A 23,950-nucleotide genomic window follows, 5' to 3' on the forward strand; every position below is an offset into this window, starting at 1 on the left:
AAACACACTTACACGAATGGGGAATAGCAGGTAGAAGGAGAAGGGTCAAGCAGATGGTTCCAGGCTCCGGGTCCGCCGTGAAGAATGGCAGGCAGCTTCGCGTGTCGTTGGCGCGCGACCGGACCTTATAATTTATGCGGGGGACTGGGATGCCGTGTACGTAATCTTCGTGCCAACTTTTTCTCGCCCAACGGTCGTCTCAGAGGGTACCCTCGCGCAGATCGATCCAACAACGTGACAATCAATCGAGCGCTCCCCGCTCAGTTCGTTCACAATCAGCATCCCCCGGCGCAGTCCGTAATCAATGGCCTTCCCTCGCGCATCTCCCCGAGAGGGCTTGACGCTTGCGCTTTTATAACCCGCTTAGAAATCAAGCCGCGCTTCATCGAGCCATGCCTATTAACGAGCTCACCTCAGCCCTGGTTGGTCAGCGAAGGCTCACTGGCTCCACCCTCGACGGCTCGTGGGCGAGGCCACACCTCTTCCCGTGGCTCCGCCCCTTCTTTCCTCGAGCCGACCGCATGTTCAAAGGCGGCTTGAGCCAGGCAGCGAACGCTACTGGCAAGCCAAGGAACACAATTTGGAGGAAGGCTACGCTGCAATATGAATTGACAAGGGGACCTACTCTTATTTAATTAATACAACGCAGATTCAACTATTGGGCACAGATCCTTACCTGAAACACATACTAATGAAATAACTAAAGAAGAAGCCTATGGTGTGCTACGTGTTGCTCGTGGCCTAACTAGGGTGCGACCTTTGACCTTTACACCAAAAATGGGAGTATTTACAGGGGATTATTTATAAGGGAATATTATATTACAAATATTTACAAAGTGGAGGGTTCTAAAAACCACAACAATATAAATATATATGCAGTGCCTTCAGAAAGTATTCACACTTCTTGACTTTTTCAAATTTTGTTGTTTTGCAGCCTGAATTTAAAATGGGTTAAATATAGAATTTTTGTCACTGATCTACACAAAATACCCCATAATGACAAAGTGAAAACATGTTTTCATAATGTCGGTGTACAGCAATCTTTAAGTCTTTCCACAGATTCTCAATGTGATTCAACTTTGGGCTTTGGCTGGGCCACTTAAGCACTTGTACATTTTTGTTCTGAAGCCATTCCAGTGTTGCTAAGGCTGTATGCTTGGGGTCATTGTCCTGTTAGAACGTTAATCTTTCCCGCAATCTAATGTCTTTTACACTATGAAACAGGTTCTCCTCAAGGATTTGGCTCCTTTCATTGTTCCCTCTATCCTTACAAGTATCTCAGCCCCTGCTGTTGAAAAGCATCCCCATAGTATGATGCTGCCACCACCATGCTTCACAGTAGGGATTGTGTTATGTGGGTGATGAGCTGTGCTCGGTTTCCACCAAAGAGTTAAAAAAATTTCTTATCAGACCAAACAATATTTTGCCTCATGCTCTCAGAATCTTTCACTTGCATTTTTGCAAACTCCTGGCGTTATCATATGCCTTTTTCTCAGAAGTGGCTTTTTCCATCTGGCCGCACTCCCACAAAGCATAGATTTGTGAAGGGCTGCAGAGAATGCTGTCCTTCCGGTAGGTTCACCCATCTCAGCCAAGGAACCTTGTAGTTCTGTCAGAGTGGTCATTGGGTTCTTGGTGACCTCTCTGACCAAGGTCCTTCTTGCCCGGTTGCCCAATTTGGTCGGACGGCCAGCTCTAGGAAGAGTGTGGATAGTTCCATATTCTTTGGAACTTTCAACACTCTAGAAATTCTTTTATACCCTTCCCCAGATTTATGTCTCCTCACAATTCTACCTCAGAGTTCTACGGACAGTTATTTTGTCTTCATGGTAGAGTTTCTGCTCGTCAACTCTGAGACCTTGTATAGAAAGGTGTTTTTCTTTCTATATTATGTCCAATCAATTGAATTGGTCACAGGTACTCTCCAATCAAGTTGTAGAGACACCTCGAGGCTGATCAATGGACATTGGATGCACCTGTGCTCAATTTGGAGTGTCATAGCAAAGGGTTGAATAGTTATGTAAATTCGATATTTCTGTAATTAATTTTTAATAATTTTGTAAAAATTTCCAAAAACATGTTTTTACTTTGACATTATGGGGTCATTAAGTGGAGATCAATGATTTAAAAATCTCAATTGAAACCATTTTAAATTCAGGCTTTAACAACAAAATGTGAAAAGTCAAGGGGTGTCACCCCTCTGTAGTTGTTGCAGTCATGGTGATCACCCTTCCCTTTCCAGAGGGGGTCAACAAGGCCCCTCTTCCAGTCAGTTGGGATGATGCCTGTGCGCAAAACAGAGCACAGAACTGCATGCAGCGACTCAAGTACAGCATTTCTTTCAGCCTTGAGAAGCTCAGCATGGATTTTTTTTTTTTTTTGTTTTTGTAGAGAGAATCGTGGCTCGTGTAAGAGCTAACACATTGAACATCAAAACATGCACAGACACATAAAACATACAATGAAGGGAGCGGGAGACAAGATGGGGAGAGAGAGGGAAGCACACAAGCACGCCAACAGTAGCGAACAGGGACGTCGGTAGATCTGTGGAAGGGGGGGCACGGAGGGCTGGGTAGGAGGGAGTGGTACACGGTATAAAGCAAATGAACACTACTAGGAATTTCAGCAAAGAAGTTGGGGATTTGAAGAGGTGGATTTGGGGTGTTTTAACAGGGGTTGATCAAAGTTTTGGATGGGGGAAGACAAGAGATGGTGGTGTACAGCTGTTTTAAAGACCTGGAGGGAGGGGAGGGATTGAAGAGAGTGGGGGAGTTTGTTCCAGAGGTGGGAGAAAAGAAGAATGAAAGCGTGAAGGTGAGCAGAGAGTCCCTGGCAGTTTCACCAGAAGAGGGTTGCTGGCAGATCTTGTGCGTCATGCAGGAATATTTGGGGGACAGAGCACAGACAGAGCAGGGGGAGCAAGGCCGGAGAGGAGTTGGTAGAAGACAGAAAAACCACCTACCTGCCTGCGGTGAGTGAGTGAAAGGCCCTCGGAGTTAGCTTCATCGTAGGAGATCCCAATGATTCTGAATGCTTTGGTTTCAACAGCGTGAAGCCGAGCTAGGTGTGAGGCAGGAGCCCCGGCCCAGATGGGGGAACAGTATTCCATTAAGCTGCGGATGAAAGCTTTGTATGTCGTGAGGAGCTAAGAAGTGCCAAGGAAGGACTTCGCACGACGGAGGATGCCCAGTCGGCGACTGGCTTTGGAGGCCAGCTTATGAATGTGGTTTTCCCAGGAAATATCATGGCAGATAGTGAGACCCAAAAGCTTGAGTGACAGAACTTCTTCAAGAGGATTGTTCAGAAAGTAGATGGGAGGGTTGTCCAGATGGTCTTTTCGGAGAGACAATGTGAGAGTGTGAGATTTGTCAGGATTGAAAGACCTGTTCCACTTGTTTGACCAGTCTGTGATTTTGCCCAGGTCTGCAGAGAGTGAAGAGGCTGCTGCCTGCCGATCTGAGGGGTTGAGATATGGAGCAGCAGAGAGTGGAGTCATCAGCAAAGATATAGGGGTTTTTTTTCCAGGGAGTCGGAGAGATCATTAATGAAGACCAGAAAAAGTATAGGGCCCAGAACACTGCCTTGAGGTCCTCCAGCCAGAACAGGAAGGGGAGATGAGAGAATTCCATTCAGGGCCATACGTTGACTGCGACCGGTGAGGAAGTCCGCAAGCCATGCGTGGAGGTTTCCATGGATACCATAAGAGGATCGTTTGGTGTGCAGGGCGGGGTGCCAGACAGTATCGAAGGCACGTGAAATGTCAAGGGAGACAGCTCTGATTTCCTGTTTGGCATTGAGGACCTCCATCCATTGTTGAGACAGCAGAAGCAGCATGTCCAGAATAGAATGACCTGGTCTGAATCCAAATTGATGATCTGATATCAAGCCATTGGAGAAGAGGAAGGATTTGATGTCAGAAGCGATGATTGATTCCATGACCTGGCTGATTATTGGGAGCTGGCCGATTGGTCTGTAGTTGCAAGGATCTGTTTTTGCATCTTTTTTGTGTAAAGCAGTAATTTTGGCTGATTTCCAAGCAGAGATGACTTTGAACAAAAGAGAAGCTGAAGAGAATAGAAAGAGGGTGAGATAGAGCGGAAGAGCAGGAATTTAGGACCCGTGGGCTGATGCCGTCTGGTCCAGTTGCAGAATCAGAGTCCAGGTTTGACAGAAACTTCTCCACCTTGTCAGGAGAGAAGGACACAGAGTCCAGGAGCAAATGGGTTCGACTGGGTAAGGTGTGTATAGAGAGTGATTGGTTCGGAACACAAGATTTTGAGGCAAACACAGAGTTGAGGCTTTCGGCTTTTTCACATGCGGTGTCAGCTGTGTAGCCGTTTGAGTTAAGGGAGGGGATGGAAAGGGAACAAACACCAGAAACAGATTTTCCCAGGATGCCACAAATCCCAGGAACTATGCCCCCTTTCGGCCGGTTCACCGCCGCCTGTGTTTCCACAAGTGAAGGTGGTTCACAGTTAATTGGGGTTGGGGGGGTCAGCATTTGGGATAGCAACACCCCTGACATCCATCTCAACAGCCGGTGGGCCAGTCTGGTACAGCCGCTCAAAGTAACCGGCCCAGCGGGCCTTCACTTCAGACTCCTCTGTCAAGAGGCCACCACCCTCTGCTCTAACCGCAGTACACCTAGGGACAGACTTACAGGAACGCAATGCACGGATTCCTCTGTAAGCAGGTCAAGAATCGTATGACCACAAGTGATGCTCTCCCCTTTCACAGATTCTTCGCACATAGGCCTCCTTGTCCGCTCTCAGCGAGCGCACAGTTTTACGCCTCGGCTCCCAAAACAGTTCAGCTCTGCCATCAAACCTGGCCCTGCGACTCTGCTCCCCTGAGAGACAAAGTTATATTTCACCTGACGGTGGGTTCCAAGACAGCCACCGGCAATATCAAGGATGGTGGTCTTGAAGGCACTCCACAACTCCTCAGGATCCCCCGAAGCATTTAGACCCCCCAAGACCTCACTCAACCTGCTCGCAAACTCCTCAGCTACCCTCTCCTCCTTGAGCTTGCCCACATCCAGCCGAAACCGGGATGATAGCATTCTCTTGGATTTGAGCTGCAACTTCAGAGTTGCTACAACAAGCCTGTGGGTCATTGTTGAGGAACTGAGCACTCCAGTAGACACTGCAGTTCTGGAGCATCCGCCATCGACCATCAATGAGCACATGGTCAATCTCCTTCGCCACACCACCAGCATTGGAATACCAAGTCCTGCGATAAGGCTGTGGGTGCTAAAACCACGAGTCAGCCATCCGTGATGTCCATGACTTCTTGGAAAGTCGAGGAACGTAGTGCTATTCTGGTTCACAGTCCCGGATGCATGGGGACAAACACATGCCTCATAACCATCCCTATCAGTGCCAGGCGATGCATTGAAACCCGCCAAGACGAGAAGAGTATCTCTCCTGGGGCACTGATCAGCCACAGACTCGAGCGTGGCGAAGAATGCTTCCTTCACAGTGAGATCACGTTCCTCAGTCGGAGCATATACAGAGACCAGGGAAACGACACCCAAAGAGTGACGAATCCTCAGTCTCATAATACGCTCGTTGACCGGTGTTACCTCGACTATCATGGGAGTCAGCTTATTGGACACAGCTATAGCAACTCCTTAGGCATGGTAACCGTCAAAGCGAACAGACCAGTAGTAGGTGTAACCACCCATCATGACTTCACCACTATCCGGCCTCCGGACCTCAGAAAGTGCTGCAACACTGATGTTCAAACGCTGGGGCTCAGATGATAGCAGAGACAGGTGATCATCCTCTCTTCGAGTAAGAACATTCCAGGCACACACCCAAAGGGACCGCCTCAGGTTAACCCAAGGAGACCGTCAGAAGACAAAGCAAATAAAATGTCTGATGATAGCAAATAAGAAAAAGGGGAAGTATAAAACAAAGTATCAACAAATATGCGACAGCATGTTGAAAAGTAATCCTTCCTAGTTGTTTTCTCCAAAACAGGTAAAGGTATTCAAATTAATTGTTTCACCTTTCAAAAGGTAGAACCCGATTGTTTTTATGGCGTAACCTGTAGGGCAATGCCATCTAGAACAGCGTTTGTCTGTCCGTATGTCCCCACAAACGTACACCAATCAGAGCTGAGGAACTAGTCACATGATAGGGGGACGCGTTTAGTAACCATAACAGTTGTATATTTTACTAAAAGGAAATATAACAACCTTCTGTGGAACATTTTGGAGTCCTGGCAGGTGTCGTAAAGTCGGTAGGAAGTTTCATAAATTCCTCAATACAATTATGATTTTGAAATGCAATTTACACGGACCTCGCTCCCAAATCCGGAAGTGAACAGATGACGACGGTTCGCTGGTTTGATAATATCTCAATACAATCATGATTTAACATGATATTTTGAAATATCAATCCTCTAGTATGCACAATCCTGGACGGGTCGCCACTCTGATGCAGGCTCCTCGAATGGCTAATTTTATCCAGATCTGGTACTTATTTTGTCAGTCCTGGAAAGATGTCAGGTTGAGTCAACCCACCTTGTGTTATTTATGACACGACAGCGACTTGAACTCGTAACCATTTAGATCCTAAGCCAGCCACTAATTGAGTAAATATGATTAGTAAGATCAATATTTTCTGACAAATTAGAATATGTTGAAAAAGTCAGTGTATCTAATTCCCAGAACATTTTGGACACCCCTCGTATTGAATTATCCAAATTGTTATAAGCTTACCGGGCACACACGCCGGTGGAGAAAAAATTAATTAAGTCATCTCAACAGTTAATAAGTACAAAACCTCACACATGGCCGAACACAGTTTTACTATTCCCAGGTGGTGTGAGGATCGGTATATTTAGGTCACCTGGAACGAAGTTCAGGGGAGCTTATGCAATGGCGCGTCGTCAGTCCGTCCGTGCATCCTTAAACACTTGAAACGTCTTCTCCGAAACTGCTGATGGGATTGCGACCAAATTTGGCACAAATTATATTTGTTATGTTGTGACTAAAGTTTGTTCACGGAATTCAAGGTATTGGAAAAATTGAGGTCTGAGGAGGAAATGGGATGGGGGGGGGCATGGGGGAGGGGTTGCCCCCCAAATCTGTATTTTTTTGTTTGTTTAAAGTCTTATGATTATGTTGGTATGATTCTACATACTGCCCTGTCCTCTAGCAAGCATTGAAATTGGTTTAAAATACCCTTGGTCAGTGCAGTATACTGTTTATTCTACCAGGTGAGCGCCTGGGGTATTGCCCCTATGTTATTGTTTCCAATTCATGCACTTGTTTTTCACAGCCTCATTATTTTAAAACTTTGTGCATCTCTAATGTAACCTCAAACCAAATTGTGCCGGTACAATACATTATTAGCTCACCTGGACTTTAGTCCGGTGAGCTTATGCATCGAGCAGTGTCCGTAGGTAAGTGAGTGAGTGAGTCTGTAAACACTTCAGTCATTATCGCTTGAACCCAAAACACGATTTTGATGAAAATTGGCCATAAGCTGCATATCTGATGCCTAATGAAGGTGTATTGACCACATCAAAATCTGCGCTCATTAATGGGGTTTATGGGGGAGGGGGAGGAGGAGGGGTGTTGACTCCCCAAAACCACAAGCTTCATATCTGATGCCTAATAACAAATCTGCGCTCATTAAGGGGAACTACGGGGGTGTTTTTGAGCCCCCCCAAAAGAGGTATTTGATCTCTTTCCCAAAACTACACATACAACTTCAATGAAACTTGGTCAGCATAGCTGCAAGAGGAGACCTCAATGACTGAAAGAGGGGGTGATTGTTGGGGCATGTTTGGCAGGAGCTTCAGCGACAGAGACAGCTCAACTTGCTGATGTTTTAGGAGCAACAGTGTCTAAGGTGATGTCGGCATGGAACTTTGAGGGAAAGACATCATCAGCAAAGGGCAACAGTGGGCAGGAGCACATACTCCAGGATCGTGATATCCGTGCATTAATTTGAAGTGCAAGGCAAAGCAGACGAGCAAATGCAGATCAATTGACTGTAAATTTCAACCTGGGGTGCAAGCATCCAGTTTCATAAAAAACGGTCTGCAGAGACCTCCACAGAACGGGATACCATAGTCGGGTTGTAGTGCACAAACTGGGCATCACACCTGGCGATGTACGTTTATGAGTCCATCAGTGCAATGTGATATGGTCATATGAATCATCCTTCACCATGTTCTCAACAAACGGACGAGGGCACGTGTGACGCCAACTTAAATAACGCTACAACCCTCAGTGCTTGGATTCAACAGTGAAGAGTTCTGGTGGTTCTGTAATGTAGTTGGGGGCATTTACCTGGCACGGTTTAGGTACAGTCATTCCCTTAGAAGGCAAGGTTAATGCCAATCGCTACTTAATGGTACTGAGTGATCATCTTCACCCTATGTTGCAGCATTTCTTTTCTGCCGTGAGTGATGTCTTCCAGAATGACAATGCCCCCATCCACAGAGCATGTGTGGTCGCCCAATGGTTTGATGATCATGACTCTAATGTTATCCATATGTTTTGGCCTTTTCTGTCACCATATCTGAACCCAATCGAGAATTTATGCGATATTCTGGAACGACGCCGCCTGAGACGGGTTTTCCCACCTCCATCAAACAGTTGTGAGTTGATTGACTTTCTTGTGGAAGAATGGTGGCGCATCCCTCTTGTATAATTCCAGAAGCTGGTGGACTCCATACCGTGGCGCATACAGGCTGTACTCGCTGCACATGGTGGTCCAACACCCTATTAAGTGACTTTACATTGGTGTTTCTATTTTTTTTGTCCACAACCTGTATGTGTGTGTACGTCTGAAAATACAAAAAACGCATGGGGCAATCTCCACCAACTTTTTCAAATGTACTGGGGATACCAGGTTCAGGTCATGGACATAAGCCCCCTCACTCCCCCAAGGAAATTCTCTGAATGTATGTATGCATGTGTATATGTGTGAAAATCATAGAAAACTAGAAAGAGCAATCAGATATTGCAGACCTTCGCCAGGACGTGTTTTCAGTAGTTTTTAAGGCCTTTGTGGTAAAACAAATATGGTGGCCGAACCACGTGACCGATGACGTCCTCATTTTTTTTTCCTCCACCAATTTATCCCTAGATGATGCTCAATAACTTTCCTCTTGATTGAATGAAGTTTTGTACTTGTTGAATTATGACGTCATAATGGAGTCACCTATGACATCATCATTAACATATTTTATTCCCCATGGAGAGTTCTTTCCAATGAGCCATGTCTCAATTTTTTCTATGTAGCACTTTCGGAGATATAGAGGTGCAAAGTTGTTTGGTTTTTTCAAAATGGCGCCAATACCACGTGACCTATGACGTCATAATTATCATTAAAAAAATTATACAGCTTGAGTTGCACCTATGGTGAAAATTTCCTGTCAATTGGACCAACGGTTGCAGAGAAGATCATATTTATTCTGTGCAGATAAATAAACAAACACAAACAAATGAAAAATCGGTCAGAGACCGAGGACTTGCCGGGATATACTTTTTTTATCGGCCATTTTGGACAAATATGGCGACCGAACCACGTGACCGATGACGTCATCATTATTTGTTTTCTAGACTAATTTATTCCTTGATGATGCTCAAGAAATTTAATCTTGATCGGATGAAGTTTTGTACTTGTCGAATTATGACGTCATAATGGAGGCACCTATGACATCATCATTAACATATTTTATTCCCCATGGAGAGTTCTTTACAATGAGCCATGTCTCAATTTTTTCTATTCAGCACTTTCAGAGATTTAGAGGTGCAAAGTTTTTCCGTTTTTCCAAGATGGCAGCCGAACCACGTGACCGATGACGTCATCATTATTTTTTTCTCCACCAGTTTATGCCGACATGGCGCTCAAGAAATTGTATCTTGATCGGATGAAGTTTTGTACTTGTCAAATTATCAAATTATGACGTCATAATGGAGGCCTTGGGCCGAGAGAGTTAAAAATTGGGCACAGTCTATTCCAGGGCAAGACCAATATGTGTGTAAAGTTTGGCGATTCTACGTGCAACGGTGTAGACGTAGTGCTGCGCACAGACAGACCGACAAACAGACAGATGAAAAATCGGTCAGAGACCGAGGACTTGCCGGAATGTACTTTTTTATCGGCCATTTTGGACAAATATGGCGGTGGAACCACGTGACCGATGACCTTATCATTATTTGTTTTCTAAACTAATTCATTCCTTGATGATGCTCGAGAAATTTCATTCCTTGATGTAGCAGATAAACACAAAAATTGTGCATTTTATGAGAAAAGCATGAAATTTTTAACATAGTTAGTGCATACCAAAAGGTTTATTTTCAGATGTGGAGGGAAGTCAGATTTGACCTCTGAGAACCGTGAGAGGTCAAATCCAAAATGGCCGCCAGTCCACCGAGTCTAATGTTCAAACGTGCTTAATTTTGGAACCAAATAGTGTAGAAAAGCATTATAGGTGTCATTTCCAACTAAATTGGGGATGCCCAGAGGTGAATGATGCTTTCCATGAACTCCTAGGCATGCCAAGTGAGGTCAGTGAAGGCTCAATGTTACTGCTAGAGCGATTTGTGGTGCTGATGTACGATAGAACCAGTGAGAGCACGGAAGTGAATGATGCCAGGAAACAGCTCTTCACACAGAAGTGTAGAACTCTAGAGAACATTCCTCCAACCCAGGCAACACTCAAGCAGCACATCAAGCGCACTTGCTACCAGGCCAACTGTTGTAACCAGGCATTGGTCATGGATCCAGAGATGCCAGACCCACCGGACTGGGGCTGGACAAAGGAGACAACTGGGTGGCAGCCTCTTTGGACCACTTTTCCTGAAGCATCAAAATCGTGCCATGAATTGATCGACTGTGGCTGCAAGAAAGGGTGCACTGGACGCTGCAAGTGTGCCAAAGCTGCATTCAAGTGCACTGCACTGTGCTTCTGTTCTGGAGACTGTTAGATTTAGATCATTACCAATTTTCATCATTGCACTTGATTTAATGTTAGCTTTGGTGGACATACTTGGTTAACCAGTTATTTTTTCAGAGGTTATTGCATCATTCCTTGCAGTGTAAACACTTTTTTTTCATCATTTCTGGTCTTTGGGTGTTCTGTACCTATCCCTGTACCTGAAAAAATAAAGTTTTAAAAGTTCAAATGAACTTTTTCCAATAGCAGTTCCAACTGCAGTATCATAAAAATAGATATTTCATGTAATTTGACCTTGACCGTGACCTAAATGCATGTCCTTGAGTTCTGGCGATCTCAAAAGTATCACCAAATGAATGGGCATCCCCAATTTAGTTGGAAATGACACCTATAATCGCGTTTGAACATTAGACCCAGTGGACTGGTGGCCATTTTGGATTTGGCCTCTCACGGTCCTCAGAGGTCAAATCTGACTTCCCTCCACATCTGAAAATAAACCTTATGGTATATACTAACTATGCTAGAAATTTCATGCTTTTCTCCAAAAATGCACAATTTGTTAAAATATGAGAGCTTATCCGCTGTACTATTGCCGGAATATACTTTTTTATTGGCCATTTTGGACAAATATGGCGGCCGAACTACGTGATAGATGATGTCATCATTATTTGTTTTCTAAACTAATTTATTCCGAGATTATGCTCAAGAAATTTCATCTTGATCGGATGACGTTTTGTACTTGTCGAATTATGATGTCATAATGGAGGCACCTATGACATCATCATTAAATATTTTTATTCCCCATGGAGAGTTCTTTACAATGAGCCATGTCTCAATTTTTTCTATTCAGCACTTTCGGAGATATAGAGGTGCAAAGTTTTTCGGTTTTTCCAAGATGGTGGCTGAACCACGTGACCGATGACATCATCATTAACATATTTTATTCCCCATGGAGAGTTCTTTGCAATGAGCCATGTCTCAATGTTTTCTAGTCAGCACTTTCGGAGATATAGAGGTGCAAAGTCTTTCGGTTTTTCCAAGATGGCGGCCGAACCACGTGACCGATGACGGGATCAATTGGGCACAGTCTATTCCAGGGCAAGACAAATATGTGTGTAAAGTTTGGTGCTTCTACGTGCAACGGTGTAGACGTAGTGCTGCGCACAGACAGACATACAAACAGACAAACCAACCGATCAACATACTTGCCGGAATCCTTTCCGGCAAGTAACAAACGGACAAACAAACGGTATCAAATGCAATACCGTCTCCTCTGGCGAGGGAAATTATAACGGCATCGGCAGACAATGCACAAACATATACCTGATGCAGGATTTGAAGTTAGATTCCCCACAGCATGAGCCTGGGGTGCGAGACAGACCATCTTTTGCTTTTTTCGTATGCAGCACATGGCTGCAGGTAGCATCATGTGCTGATGGCGCAGGTATGCCACTGATGCGGTACCCCCTGTAGATTAGAGCAGGAATTTGGAATTTGTGCAAGGTGCATGTGATTTGTCCAGGGTGCCGGTGATACTCTTCGTGAAGGAGTCGTGGGATTGCTCCTGTCCATCGACTAATGTTAGCAGACGGGACATGAAGTTTAACGTCCATCCATACAGAGAATGATCCAGATGTTCAGATGGGAACGCGAACAGACAAATCCATACTTCATTGACAAAGATAGAGAGGCAAAAACTTAAGCAAGTACAAAGAGAAAGAGACAGTTGAAAAACAAGTGCAGAGAAGAGATTAAAAAAGAAAACAATCGATTAAAGATAACTTTTTATCCCACAGTCAAGATGCTCTTACCGCATGTCTTTGCTGTATCAGCGTAATGTGAACTCCATATCACATACTCTTAACCGTAATTTCACACTATATATTACAATCATTAAACTTTGTCGGTGTCATGATCATACGAGTATACTGTTTCCATAGTACTTTTGGTTTGGCCATAATTGTGTAAAGATATTCACAGGAACATACATGTCTGCTCAGGAAATTGTGTTCATTTGTGATTTGATGTCAAACTGATTCCCTGCTTTGCCTCTACAGTTGGTTTTGATCACTTTCAAATCCTGCGAGCCATTGGGAAAGGAAGTTTTGGAAAGGTGAGACAAACTTCACAATGCCTCCAGTGTCATATATTAAATTTAATTATAACTGCAGCATTTTCAAGTTGGACATGCAGTACTTCATGGCATGTCATAAACATTAGTGTTGTATTGCCTACCACATCTTGTGTGGTGTATTGAAAGAAATTGTATAGCATGGAGTGGCACGGTGGTACTGTGCTCGTCATTTAGTTTGCTAGTTTGGGTATAATCCTCAATGAGGTTGTGTGGGTGTGTTTGTTAGCCCCATATGTCGGCTTCAGTAGGTGGAACGAGCCCTCCCATGTCTCAAAGTATTTACCTGCCCGTGTGTTTGTGTATATACGAGTGTGTGCGCACTGTATGTGTGTGTTTTTGTGTTAATGAAAATACTGTTACGTTTGTGGGTGGTAGGCAATGATTCCCTTAGTCCAGGTAGAAGTGTATAGATTACCATGCTCCGTATGTCGCGATGAAGAAGAAGAAGAACCCCCATGTACATAAGTAGGGAATCCGTTAGACCGTATGTCATGTAAGTGTATAATTGTTCCCATCACGAGGGGTGGGGTTATGTTAATTAGTTAGGGATTATGGGTAATTAATCCCCTGTATGTAATTTTCTCTGTTATTTCCCCTCTGTTCCTTATGAGTTATGACAATGCAGCACACACACAAGCCAAGCAATCATGCATTAATAATAATAATAATAATAATACATTTATTTTATATAGCGCTTTTCAAGAAGCCCAAAGACGCTTTGACAGAGTACAAAAAACAAGTGCAAAAAGACAAAAATCAACAGGTAAATAATCAAAGCAAAAGGAAGGAGAAGGAGAAGAGATAGTCAGAGGTTAAATGCTGTGGGTTAAATGTTAAATGCAGTGTTGAACAGGTGGGTCTTGAGTGATGTTTTGAATGTGGTGAGTGAGGAGGAGTCTCTGATGGTGTGAGGTAGTGAGTTCCAGAGGGTGGGAGCAGCGATGGAGAAGGCCCTGTCCCCCCAGGATCTGAATTTGGTCCGGATGGGGGGGGGGGGGGGGGGGGGGTGGTCAGGAGGTTGGTACCAGCAGAGCGGAGGTTGCAGGTGGGAGTGTGTCTGGAGAGGAGGTCGGCCAGGTAGGATGGGGCCAGGTTATGGAGGGCTTTGTAGGTCAAGAGGAGGATTTTGTACTGGATTCTCTGGGGGATGGGGAGCCAGTGAAGCTTGTTAGGCTTAATAGTTAAGCTTAATAACATGAAATAAAGCAACCGGAAACAGGACATGGAGCACCACCAATGATACCGCCGACGTGGTACACAAAGGTACAGGAGGTCCGTGAGGCCATGCCCCGAAAAGCAGTGATTGGTTAGGACGGTCATGGAATGAGGAGATGGACTCGATGGTTGGAGCAGGCACGGGCGGCGGCGGATGACGTCAGAGCCTTGAGTACAAAGGAGGATGGAGGGTCGACATTTTCTCTCTCGGTTTCTGGATCTGGAAGTGAACGGTCGCCTATAAGCTCTTGCGCCAGGGACATTGGATGTCTCAACGATCGGGACGACGACCGCGGCTGGAGTGACCGAACAGGCGCGGCCTGCTTGCTTTGCGCACAGAACCAGGAGTGAGCAGACTGCACACGGATGCCTGTTTCCCTGCGCGTCCTGCTCTTCCTGGGCCTGTAGGGTGTTTTTCCTTTGCGAGGATGGAGGGCCTGTGACGATCCTGGACGATCAAGGGGACCAGAGCTAAGTCACAATTACACATTTTTATTTTAACTTTTATTGTTCCCTTTGTCTGTATACAAGTCTGTGAGGGGCGCTCCATTTAGGATTTTTAGTTTTGTCGTGCATTATTTGGTTACCGGCATTTCTTCAATAAAGTCGGTATTTTTGTACATTTGAATCAGTGTCAGTTTGAGTTGATTGACGCAGGTGCAAAGACTTCTGATGGAAGCCGTCCAGGTAAGTTTGACATTCTCCTTTCCCTCACGTGTAAAGAACACCGCCATTTTTGATGCTCAGATGCAAAATACAGAGTCCAGGGTAGGGTTGAACAGATAGTGAGGGTTTGGGAACACAATATTTGGAAACAAACACAGAGTTGAGGCATTTGGCCTTCTGAGGAGTGGAGTTGGCTGTGGTGCCAATTGAAGTGAAGGGAGGAGTGGAAGGGGAGCATACACCAGAGAGAGCCTTGACAAGGCATCACTAGTTCTTAGAGGAGGGAGTCAAGTTTGAAAGTTAAATTTTGAGGTTGGACAGATGCTGTTTTCTGTCTCTACTGAGAGTGGCACGCACTTGTTATTGGCTTTGTGGAATGATCTGAGGTTGCCTCTGTTCAGATTTGCCTTCCAGGAAGAAAATGCAGATTGTTTAATGCAACTCCCTCACTATAGGAGTTGGTGGATCATGGGCAGGAGGATTTGTATGACAACTGGAGATAAGATAGAGCAGGGTTCTCTGGAAGAATTCCCAGGCTGAATTAATATCAGGGGTGGCAGATATAGTAAATGAGTCCAGAAGTGAGGTAGTGGCTTACAGTCCCTGTCAGTCTGCCTGAGTGAACTGCCAGACTCACCGACGCTCAGGTGGCTCTCTGAGAATAGGCAGAGTGATGTCGACTCTCGCAAACACATGACCAAATGAAACAATTGGAACGGGTGAACAGCAGAAGACATCAGTGGGGAAGTTGGTCATCACCAAGTCCAGAAGGGAGGATTTGCCATTGCCAGAAATCCCTGTTGGAAAGTTCGCAGATCGAGTCAGTCTCATGGAGTCGCAGGAGTCCTTTCTGCGGTGAAGTGCCATGGCTGGTGAGAGAAGTACCAACACCCAGCCAAGTTGCATGGTGAAAATCAAAATCACCATATATGAGGAAAAGTTGAACACAGTTGGTCTGCGTTCAGGCCTATCAAATCGGAGTTGGTGGAGCGATGTGATATGGAAGGGAGTGAGGTTGAGAGCGAAGCTTTAAGGGAGTGGGGCTTTCGGAGATGCACTTCTCCATGCTTTCGGAGATGCAGAAAGAAGGTGAAGGAGACATGAAGTGGATGGCTGCTGAAGAGCAGGACACAGAGAATGGGTGGGGTTGAAAGGACTTGGGAATGTAGATGTTGGGGAGAGTACTGATGTGGAGGGGTTTGACACCGTTAATAAATGTGAAGAGGAAATGATTGTCATGCTCAGCCAAATTCTGCAAACTAGACTTCTCAAAATTCCCAATCTGTATATATAGAGACAGACATCATGGGAGGGGTGAAATTTATGGTTGTTGGAGGCATTAGGGATAGCAGTGCAAATTAGAGTGCCATGATTTTGGAGGAACGTGAATATGGGTGTCCTTGTTGCCAGAATTCACTGGTTGGCATTAATGATCCTATAGTGCGTTTAAAAAAAAGAGTCGGCCATTGTGTGGCATTAGCTCCCAGCCAATTTCAAAATTATTGTCTCGACCTAGGCTAGGAAGAGCAATAACCTCCAGTGGATTCTCTGCCTAGTAGCTATTGCTACAGTGCTGACACTCCGGACAGAGCAGTGCCATAAATGGAACCAAATGCATTACTAAACTGCCTCCGACTTTATTGCCTATTATATCCGTATTGTCAATATGCCACACGATCTTAGTGATAATGTACCGGATAATGTGCACTGATGTGATTTATGAAAAATTGGTGATTTAATGTTCTTGGAAGTATGAATTTGCCAACAGTTCTCTCGGAATATTTTGGCATGAGTCACAGAAGGCTGCTGAGGACCCTTCCGTAATAATGTCTAAGCAGGAGATTTATGAAATGTTATTATGATATTAGGTTTTCAATATTGGCAATTGTGGAGTTCAGAGTTGGCTGTTGTGAAAGGGGACAATCTACATAATACGTAAACAAAAATGGTGGAACTTTTATATTCTTCCACCCCCTTTCTCTTCATTCATAATGTATATTTGGCATCTTAAAGATGCACAGACACAGAAAAAACTTTTTAAAATGTGAATATATTGATTTTAAACCAAGAAACAAGTAATTGAATGTGGTTTTTTATTCTAATTATTTTTGAGGTGTTACAGTTAAAAAAGCAAACCCATCGAGTACGGCCCCTAAAAATAGTGATGGTCATGATGTCATCTGCGTGACGCAATCAAAGGTAAGGTTGGATCAGCACGCAACGGATAATGGCTGCACAACTCGCTTCACTCTTCAGAAAGTGAATTTAGGGAAGATTTTTCTGATCAGGAATCCTCCGACACTCAAAATCATCATAAAAACTACCCGCAGCAAAAAAATTCTCAAGATGACGTAGCAGGTCACGCGGGTAATAAAATTGCCTTTTTGTGGGGGCGGGACCAATCGAGCATAAAAGGAGACCCAAAACATTAATATCTTCCTTCTAAGATTTTTTTTTTTTTTAAAGAACAACGATTAAGTGTTAAGTGAAGCAATGTTTATTTAATTAAAACAAGCATGATTTTCTGGGTTTGTGGCCCTTTAAAATCAGTCGTGAAATGCGAACCGAGATATTTGCTTTGGCTCCAAAAGACTTCATCCACCGATGTTCAAAGGTCCACCCAGCCAATGAGGTTCACAAGCTCAATGTTTATTGTTTCTTGCATACCAATGGCTCAGTCCGTTGAGCCAACCCAGAACCCACATAAAAGGGATACTAAAGATAGATGACAGGAAGAGGAAAATGTCAGCCCAAAGGTTGAGATGAAATTCCTTATGACAGTAACGGGGGCGATAATTATGGAGCTCATTTCTCTTTAAAAGCCTGACTGACTGTAAAATGACAAGAGAGTTTAGCTTTACAGGTGTAAACCTGTATCACCACCTGGCCCGGGTCAGCCTAAGTTCCTTTTCCATTTGTATATATCTCACAAATCTCACCTTTTTCACTGTTAGAACATTTAAATACAAATTTCACCATCGAACATTTGAATAAATGTGGCATCAGTCAGAATAGAGGAAGCTTTATGAATAAATCCTTTATTCCCAGCAAACTTTATGAAAAGCACGATTAAAATGATTGCGAGGTGTGTGCACGGCACCAAGACACGCACGCAGCTTTGAGGAAGACATTACAAATCATTATTTGTCTCAATACCTGTTATCCTCGACATTAAAAGGAATTAATTTGATCTCAAAAAAAAAAAAGGATGTTCTGTTTCGGGTTGATATCAACCGACAATTCTTCTTTGTGTTCAGGTATGGCGTGACTCTACTGACTATTGCTATAGTCAGGTTCACTATGTATTTTTGTTCAAATTTTGGTAGATTAGCAAAACTATACATTTTTGGAATATTCAGAGCATGAGGAATCCAAAAATTAACGTTGGCATTTGCGTAGACACCTTTGCGAAAATGACTCTCCGGACAGTGGTGAAGATCTGTAAAAGCATATTCCTGAACGGTATAGACCTCGTAGATCCTGTGTATAGGACTTATAGTTCAATCTGATACTACCTATAACTTCCTATAACAACCTATAACTTCAAAGGACTTGCAATATCATGTATTATGTAATACAGTTATATCACAAATATAAAGACAATGGTTTTCAATCACCTTTGTTTGTTGCTTTTCTATAATCCTGAGCACTATTTTGAGGCCTTTGTTGGATTCCTTGACCCAGAAAACATAGGATTAGCATATTTAATTAAGTCTCTAGGTTGACTAGAAGCCGAGATAGCGCAAAATATGTATTTTATGGCGGCCATTTTGAAAATCCAAAATGGCGGCCATGCAGGTGTCTGTGCAAATGCCAACATTAATTTTTGGATTCCTCATGCTCTGAATACTCCAAAAATGTATAGTTTTGCTGATCTCCAAAAATTTTGAACGAAATTATATTTGTTAACATAGTGAACCTGACTATGAGTAGGCCTGCACTCGCTACTGTCTCAGGTACTTGGTATTACATATGCTCCTGACCTGTGAGGTCTCAAATAGGCCTGAGTTGAGCGAAAAGAGATTTTGGATGCAATCGACATTGGGAATTAACCTTAATTCTGTTTTTAGACACCTGTTGTGAAAACATTCCAAGCCTTATAGGCGCACTACAATATAAGAGTCGAGAACACCATTATTGTATGAATTGTTTGGAGGAATGAATTGTTACCGAAACTTTCCTTTACCCATCCTTTGCAAGTAACTCCTTATTTAATATGTTCGCGGCCAGCATGATTTGTTTCACTGCTGTTGTTATGTTGTTTCACCTGTTATGTTGCACTTTTAATTGTGTCTGCAAACAAACACATTCATATGTCATGTCTTACTCAGCATGACATAAACGGGGAGGTAAAAGGAAAAGCACAATTTGCTCCGCCGCATTATTTTTGTTTTCTCATCTATCAAATCAACCTTTGTATTTATGGTTGTGTGTTTAATTAATTGATTAATTTAGTAATTATATTCCTATTCTTCACTATTGTTAACAATCCACCGATGGCAACCTTTCTCCTTTCCTCCTCTTGCCATCCAACTGCACTATACTCGACGCGGCCGTGCCGCTGAAAGTCGATACATCATTAAGAGTCATTACACTGGGAGAAACAAAGCTCTACGTCAGTCTGTTCTGACAATTAGCCAGTATGGTTTCTCTGGCATAAGATGCACTACTACCCCTAGAAACCTGAGTGCCTTGTGTGGTTTCGCTGTCGGCATGCCACCCTTCTCGTTTCGAGTTACGTTATCCTTTGATACCACAAGATACCCTGCTTCAGCGGAACCGCGCTGTAAGATTCCCTCAGCCGGTAATACATATTTAGGGTAATAACAATGTATACAACCCTTCCCAATTATGGAAGCGATACTTTCAGTTTACTCTGGAAAAATATGTAAATTTACCTTAGATTTACTCCATAGTATTCGTTACTGGGTTGTTGAGGGGGTTGGGTGACATGATGAGGGAGCTTACCCACCTTTGAGCTGAGTTAGTCTGGGTTTAATTCCCGGCCTGACTCTAAACGGTCGTTCTGGTGTTTCAAGGCCCGCAAGACCCTGTCCGCTCTGGTGCAGACGGGGCCTTGTGCCAACACTGTCCTTTGTGGGTAAATGTTAAGCCAACGCTCGCTTTTAGATGGTAAAGCTCCAATGGTATATTTGGAAAAGAGTTGGCCATTGTTTGCCAGGACTCTAGCCAAAAGTCCTGGTTTACAGACTAAATGGGATATGTAAGGTTTTCTTCCTACATGAGGTAAGCTGATGGAAAAGCAAGGTTGAACTGACGATGGGGTTGTGGGGCAATAACTAGGCACAACCAGCAAGGGGATGAACAAACAGCAAAGGAATCGAGGAAGAGAGGAGGGGAGGAAACACTGTAACCAGCAAATAAGAGCGTTGGGTTAGGAAGAGTTAATGGGAGTGACAAAGGTCATGGGTCAGGATGGAGGATAATTGTATACAGTGATCTACATTTTAAGTCATTTGAAGTTCATGGCTAATATGACATTTAGGTAAAAATTGAGTTAATGGGTAAAAATGAGCATGATGTGCCTATCATGAAAGTATTAATACAGGAACACTCAGTACTGAATTACTATGAGTTGTACCAACTTGTCATGTGTACTATTGATGTAAAATGTGAACTACAGTTATACTATCGCAGTTACTGCAATAAACAGGTGCTCTAGATTCTCGAGGAAATAAAAGGTATGCTTCCTCTCAGGTAAAAAGCTGATAGGCAGGTTGTTGGTTCTTGAATCTGCAATGACGTGTTGTTCTGGGTGTCCGCTGTACTTGCTATTCATGCTAAGGCCAATGCAGTACAGCAAAATCATACGAGCCTGTGTGTAATGTCAATGGTGCAAAGGTTACCTGCAAGCTTGTATCATTCCATTGTGCCAGCGACGTCATAACAATGGTGCCACTTTTCTCACCGTATTCAGCGGGGAATTTCCTCAACCTCCTACTCCCCATGGTTGCCAACCGACGGGGATTGTCCATGCTCTATCCTTTTCAAGAAAGGAAGCAGCACATACCATTTGAAAGTCTTTGGTATGATTTGATCTGGTCCAAACCAGATGGGTGTTACTTAGGAGACACCATCTCCTTACTGAATGGCCATTGGGCCCCTATGGGAGCTCATCCGCGCTTTGCTAGATGTTTTTTTTGGTCCTGGCAGGGTGTCACAGGTCACCCTCTCCACTAGCAAAGCCAGTGAGGGGTGTCTGTTTAGTCGCCGATAACCCGACCATGCGGCAGGTAGCATTGGGTTACATGTTACCAGTGGCAATCCCAAAAGACTGACCTGACAATATAGGGCCAAAACTGATATATAGCACGATATTTCAAAAAGTTATGGATGGATTATTACAAAACTGATGAGTTGGAGAGGTGTCAAGAACAAGCGGATTAGGTTTCATTCAGATCTGGTCCATCAGTGGCATATACAAAATGTAAACTTTTCAGCCTGGTGGAGATATGCGCTCTACTGAGTACTGTTCTAGTTTATACAGGTGTTGAGGCTCATGGAGGAGCAAAAGGACAGGAAGGAATTAATCAACAGACAAAATGGGCAAAGGGAATGCAGTGGCACGACAACAAAAATATGCACCACAGCACAAAAAGAGGAATTGTAGGAGAAGGTTGAGAACAGGATCTCAGCACATGTAGTAAAGGTCAGTAGTGGAAAAAGCAGAGACCACGAGGTGGTGTTGGGCAGCAGACTTGAAATCCTCTCGGGAAGAGCTCGAGAAAAGGGACTTAGAAAGACAGTTCCACAGGAGTTGATCGCTAAGCTTAGATTTGGAGAGAGTAACATGGAATGGTTTCTGGCAGAATCTGTGTGACCTGGAGGAGCAGGAGCTGGGTAGAGAGGTGAGAGCGCAGAAAAGGGAAACCCGAATAAAGCCTGTAAGACCTGCAATACCACCAACTTGCCTATGGTGGACAAGAAGCAGACCATGAGACTCAACTTCCTGATGTGAAATTCCATTTCAAGAGAAATTGTCCTTTATACATTCGCCTAAATTCATGTGTTTATTCTGCAAATTTCAACCGCTGTGTGGAATAATTGATTCAACATTTAATTAGTTTTTATGATGTATAAATACATAATCAAGACTAATGGAATGGCAAAACAATATAATAAGACATGACACAGACATGGGGAAAGTGGAGAACACACAAGCACTGCACGGTGTACCAGGGATGAACATGAAGAATACAGGAAGGGATTTGTAAAAATATTCACATGGTAAAAAAAAATGCAGAAATATAATTCTCTATTCACCTCGAAAAGGTAGAGAGTGGTCTGGATACTTCTATTTCCAGGGGATTCATTCACTGACAATGAAATGTTGCAATATCAAACGGATTGCTGTTTGCCTGTCTGTTGGCATTGATGACATCAGGATGTTTCTGCAGACGATACGCCCCAGGAGTGCCCACATCCTTTATCGGTCTGGTAACTTTACCAGAGTACCACACACAATGGCACACTCTTTGAAACACCCCAGGACCTTTAACACCAACAGAGAAGTGCTGGCATATAGGATAAATGTTTGCATCGTCGACACGTATGGTTGTATGATAAATGAGCAGATGCAAAAACACATAGTTGCACTTCAAAGTGCCAGTCAATTACAGGATGGATGATCAGTCATGTTTTGTTGGTAGGAAATTCTATAAGTATTTTCACTTCACCTACCAAAAAAGACTAATTTATTTTCCAGTCCTCCATGAATTGATCAAGGGGTAAGTCAGAATGCATGTTTCCTCACGCTGGCGGTGTCTCTCGCACACTCGCACACTCGCACACGGCTAATTTGACGGTGGGTAAGTGAGTGCCTTGTTCATTGAATTTCAGCAAAACTGGCAGCTGTGTGAACTCTGCAGGTGAGGAATCCATCATTGATGGATGTTGTTGCTGTTGTTGTTGTTGTGATGTCACTTGTCTTGTCCACTCTTCCAGTGCATTATTCAGCAATTTAATTTCAGAAATCATTTCAAAGGGATGATTGAGGAGTGATGGAATAATCCCTGCCAATTTTCCTTGGCCATTCTTTATCACGACCATTTTCCTTTTTTCTTGCAGCTATTCAAAAGTGCAGCTGATAACAACTTTGGATTACACATTGCCATTACTTATGTCTGAATTGGTCTTTCACAAGTAAGAATTCTAACTTCTAATTTCTTTTCTTTTTTTGTTTTTTTGTTTTTTGGTATACTGAATCGAGGCTCGTGAAAGAGCTAACATTTATTCCACAAACAAATCAACCAGACAAACAAAACATACAAAAAGAGGGAGCGGAAGACAAGATGGGGAGAGGAGGGGAAGCACAAAAACACAACACCTGAGAGCAGGGAGAAGCGCGGGAGGGAGAGGGCCTGGGGGTATGAGGCGTGGGAAGGGGGGGGGGTGGGGGGGTGAGAGATATAAAACACAAGGAGACCAAGGACTTCCAAGATAGAAGTTGGAATTTAAAAAAAAAAAGTGTAGGATTTGGGGTGAAATTAGTGGGGGTAGAAAAGATCAAGGTTTTGGATTGGGGAAGATAAGAGATGGTGGTGAACAGCTGTTTTAAAGACCTGGAGGGTGGAGTGGGATTGAAGAGAGTGAGGGAGTTTGTTCCAGAGGCGGGAGAAAAGTGGAATGAAGGAGTGAAGGTGAGCAGAAAGTCTTGATTTTGGCAGTTTAACCATAAGAGGGTTGCAGGCAGATCTTGTGCGACCTGTAGGAATATTTGGGGGACAGAGCACAGAGAGAGCTGGGGGGGGGGGGGGGCAAGGCCAGAGAGGAGTCGGTAGAAGACGGAAAGACCACCAACCTGCCTGCGGTGAGTGAGTGAAAGGCCCTTGGAGTTAGCTTCATCGCGGGAGATTCCAACGATTCTGAACGCTTTGGTTTCAACAGCGTGAAGACGAGCTCGGTGAGAGGCAGGAGCACCAGCCCAGAGGGGAGAGCAGTATTCCATTGAGCTGCGGATGAAAGCCTTGTATGTGGTGAGGAGCTCAG

General features: G+C 43.9%; 1 protein-coding gene across 1 annotated transcript in view; it reads left to right on the forward strand.

Annotated features, from left to right (window-relative positions):
- Window positions 1–23,950, forward strand: part of LOC137420704 (serine/threonine-protein kinase 32B-like) — a 148,500-nt gene that overhangs the window by 14,164 nt on the left and 110,386 nt on the right. Inside the window, exon 3 of the mRNA XM_068105989.2 lies at window positions 12,984–13,039. Coding sequence (XP_067962090.1) covers window positions 12,984–13,039 — 56 coding nt within the window. The remainder of the gene's footprint in view (window positions 1–12,983; window positions 13,040–23,950) is intronic.

This window comes from Myxine glutinosa, chromosome 2 (genome assembly GCF_964187855.1).
Source record: "Myxine glutinosa chromosome 2, kmMyxGlut1.1, whole genome shotgun sequence".
Taxonomy (NCBI): domain Eukaryota; kingdom Metazoa; phylum Chordata; class Myxini; order Myxiniformes; family Myxinidae; genus Myxine; species Myxine glutinosa.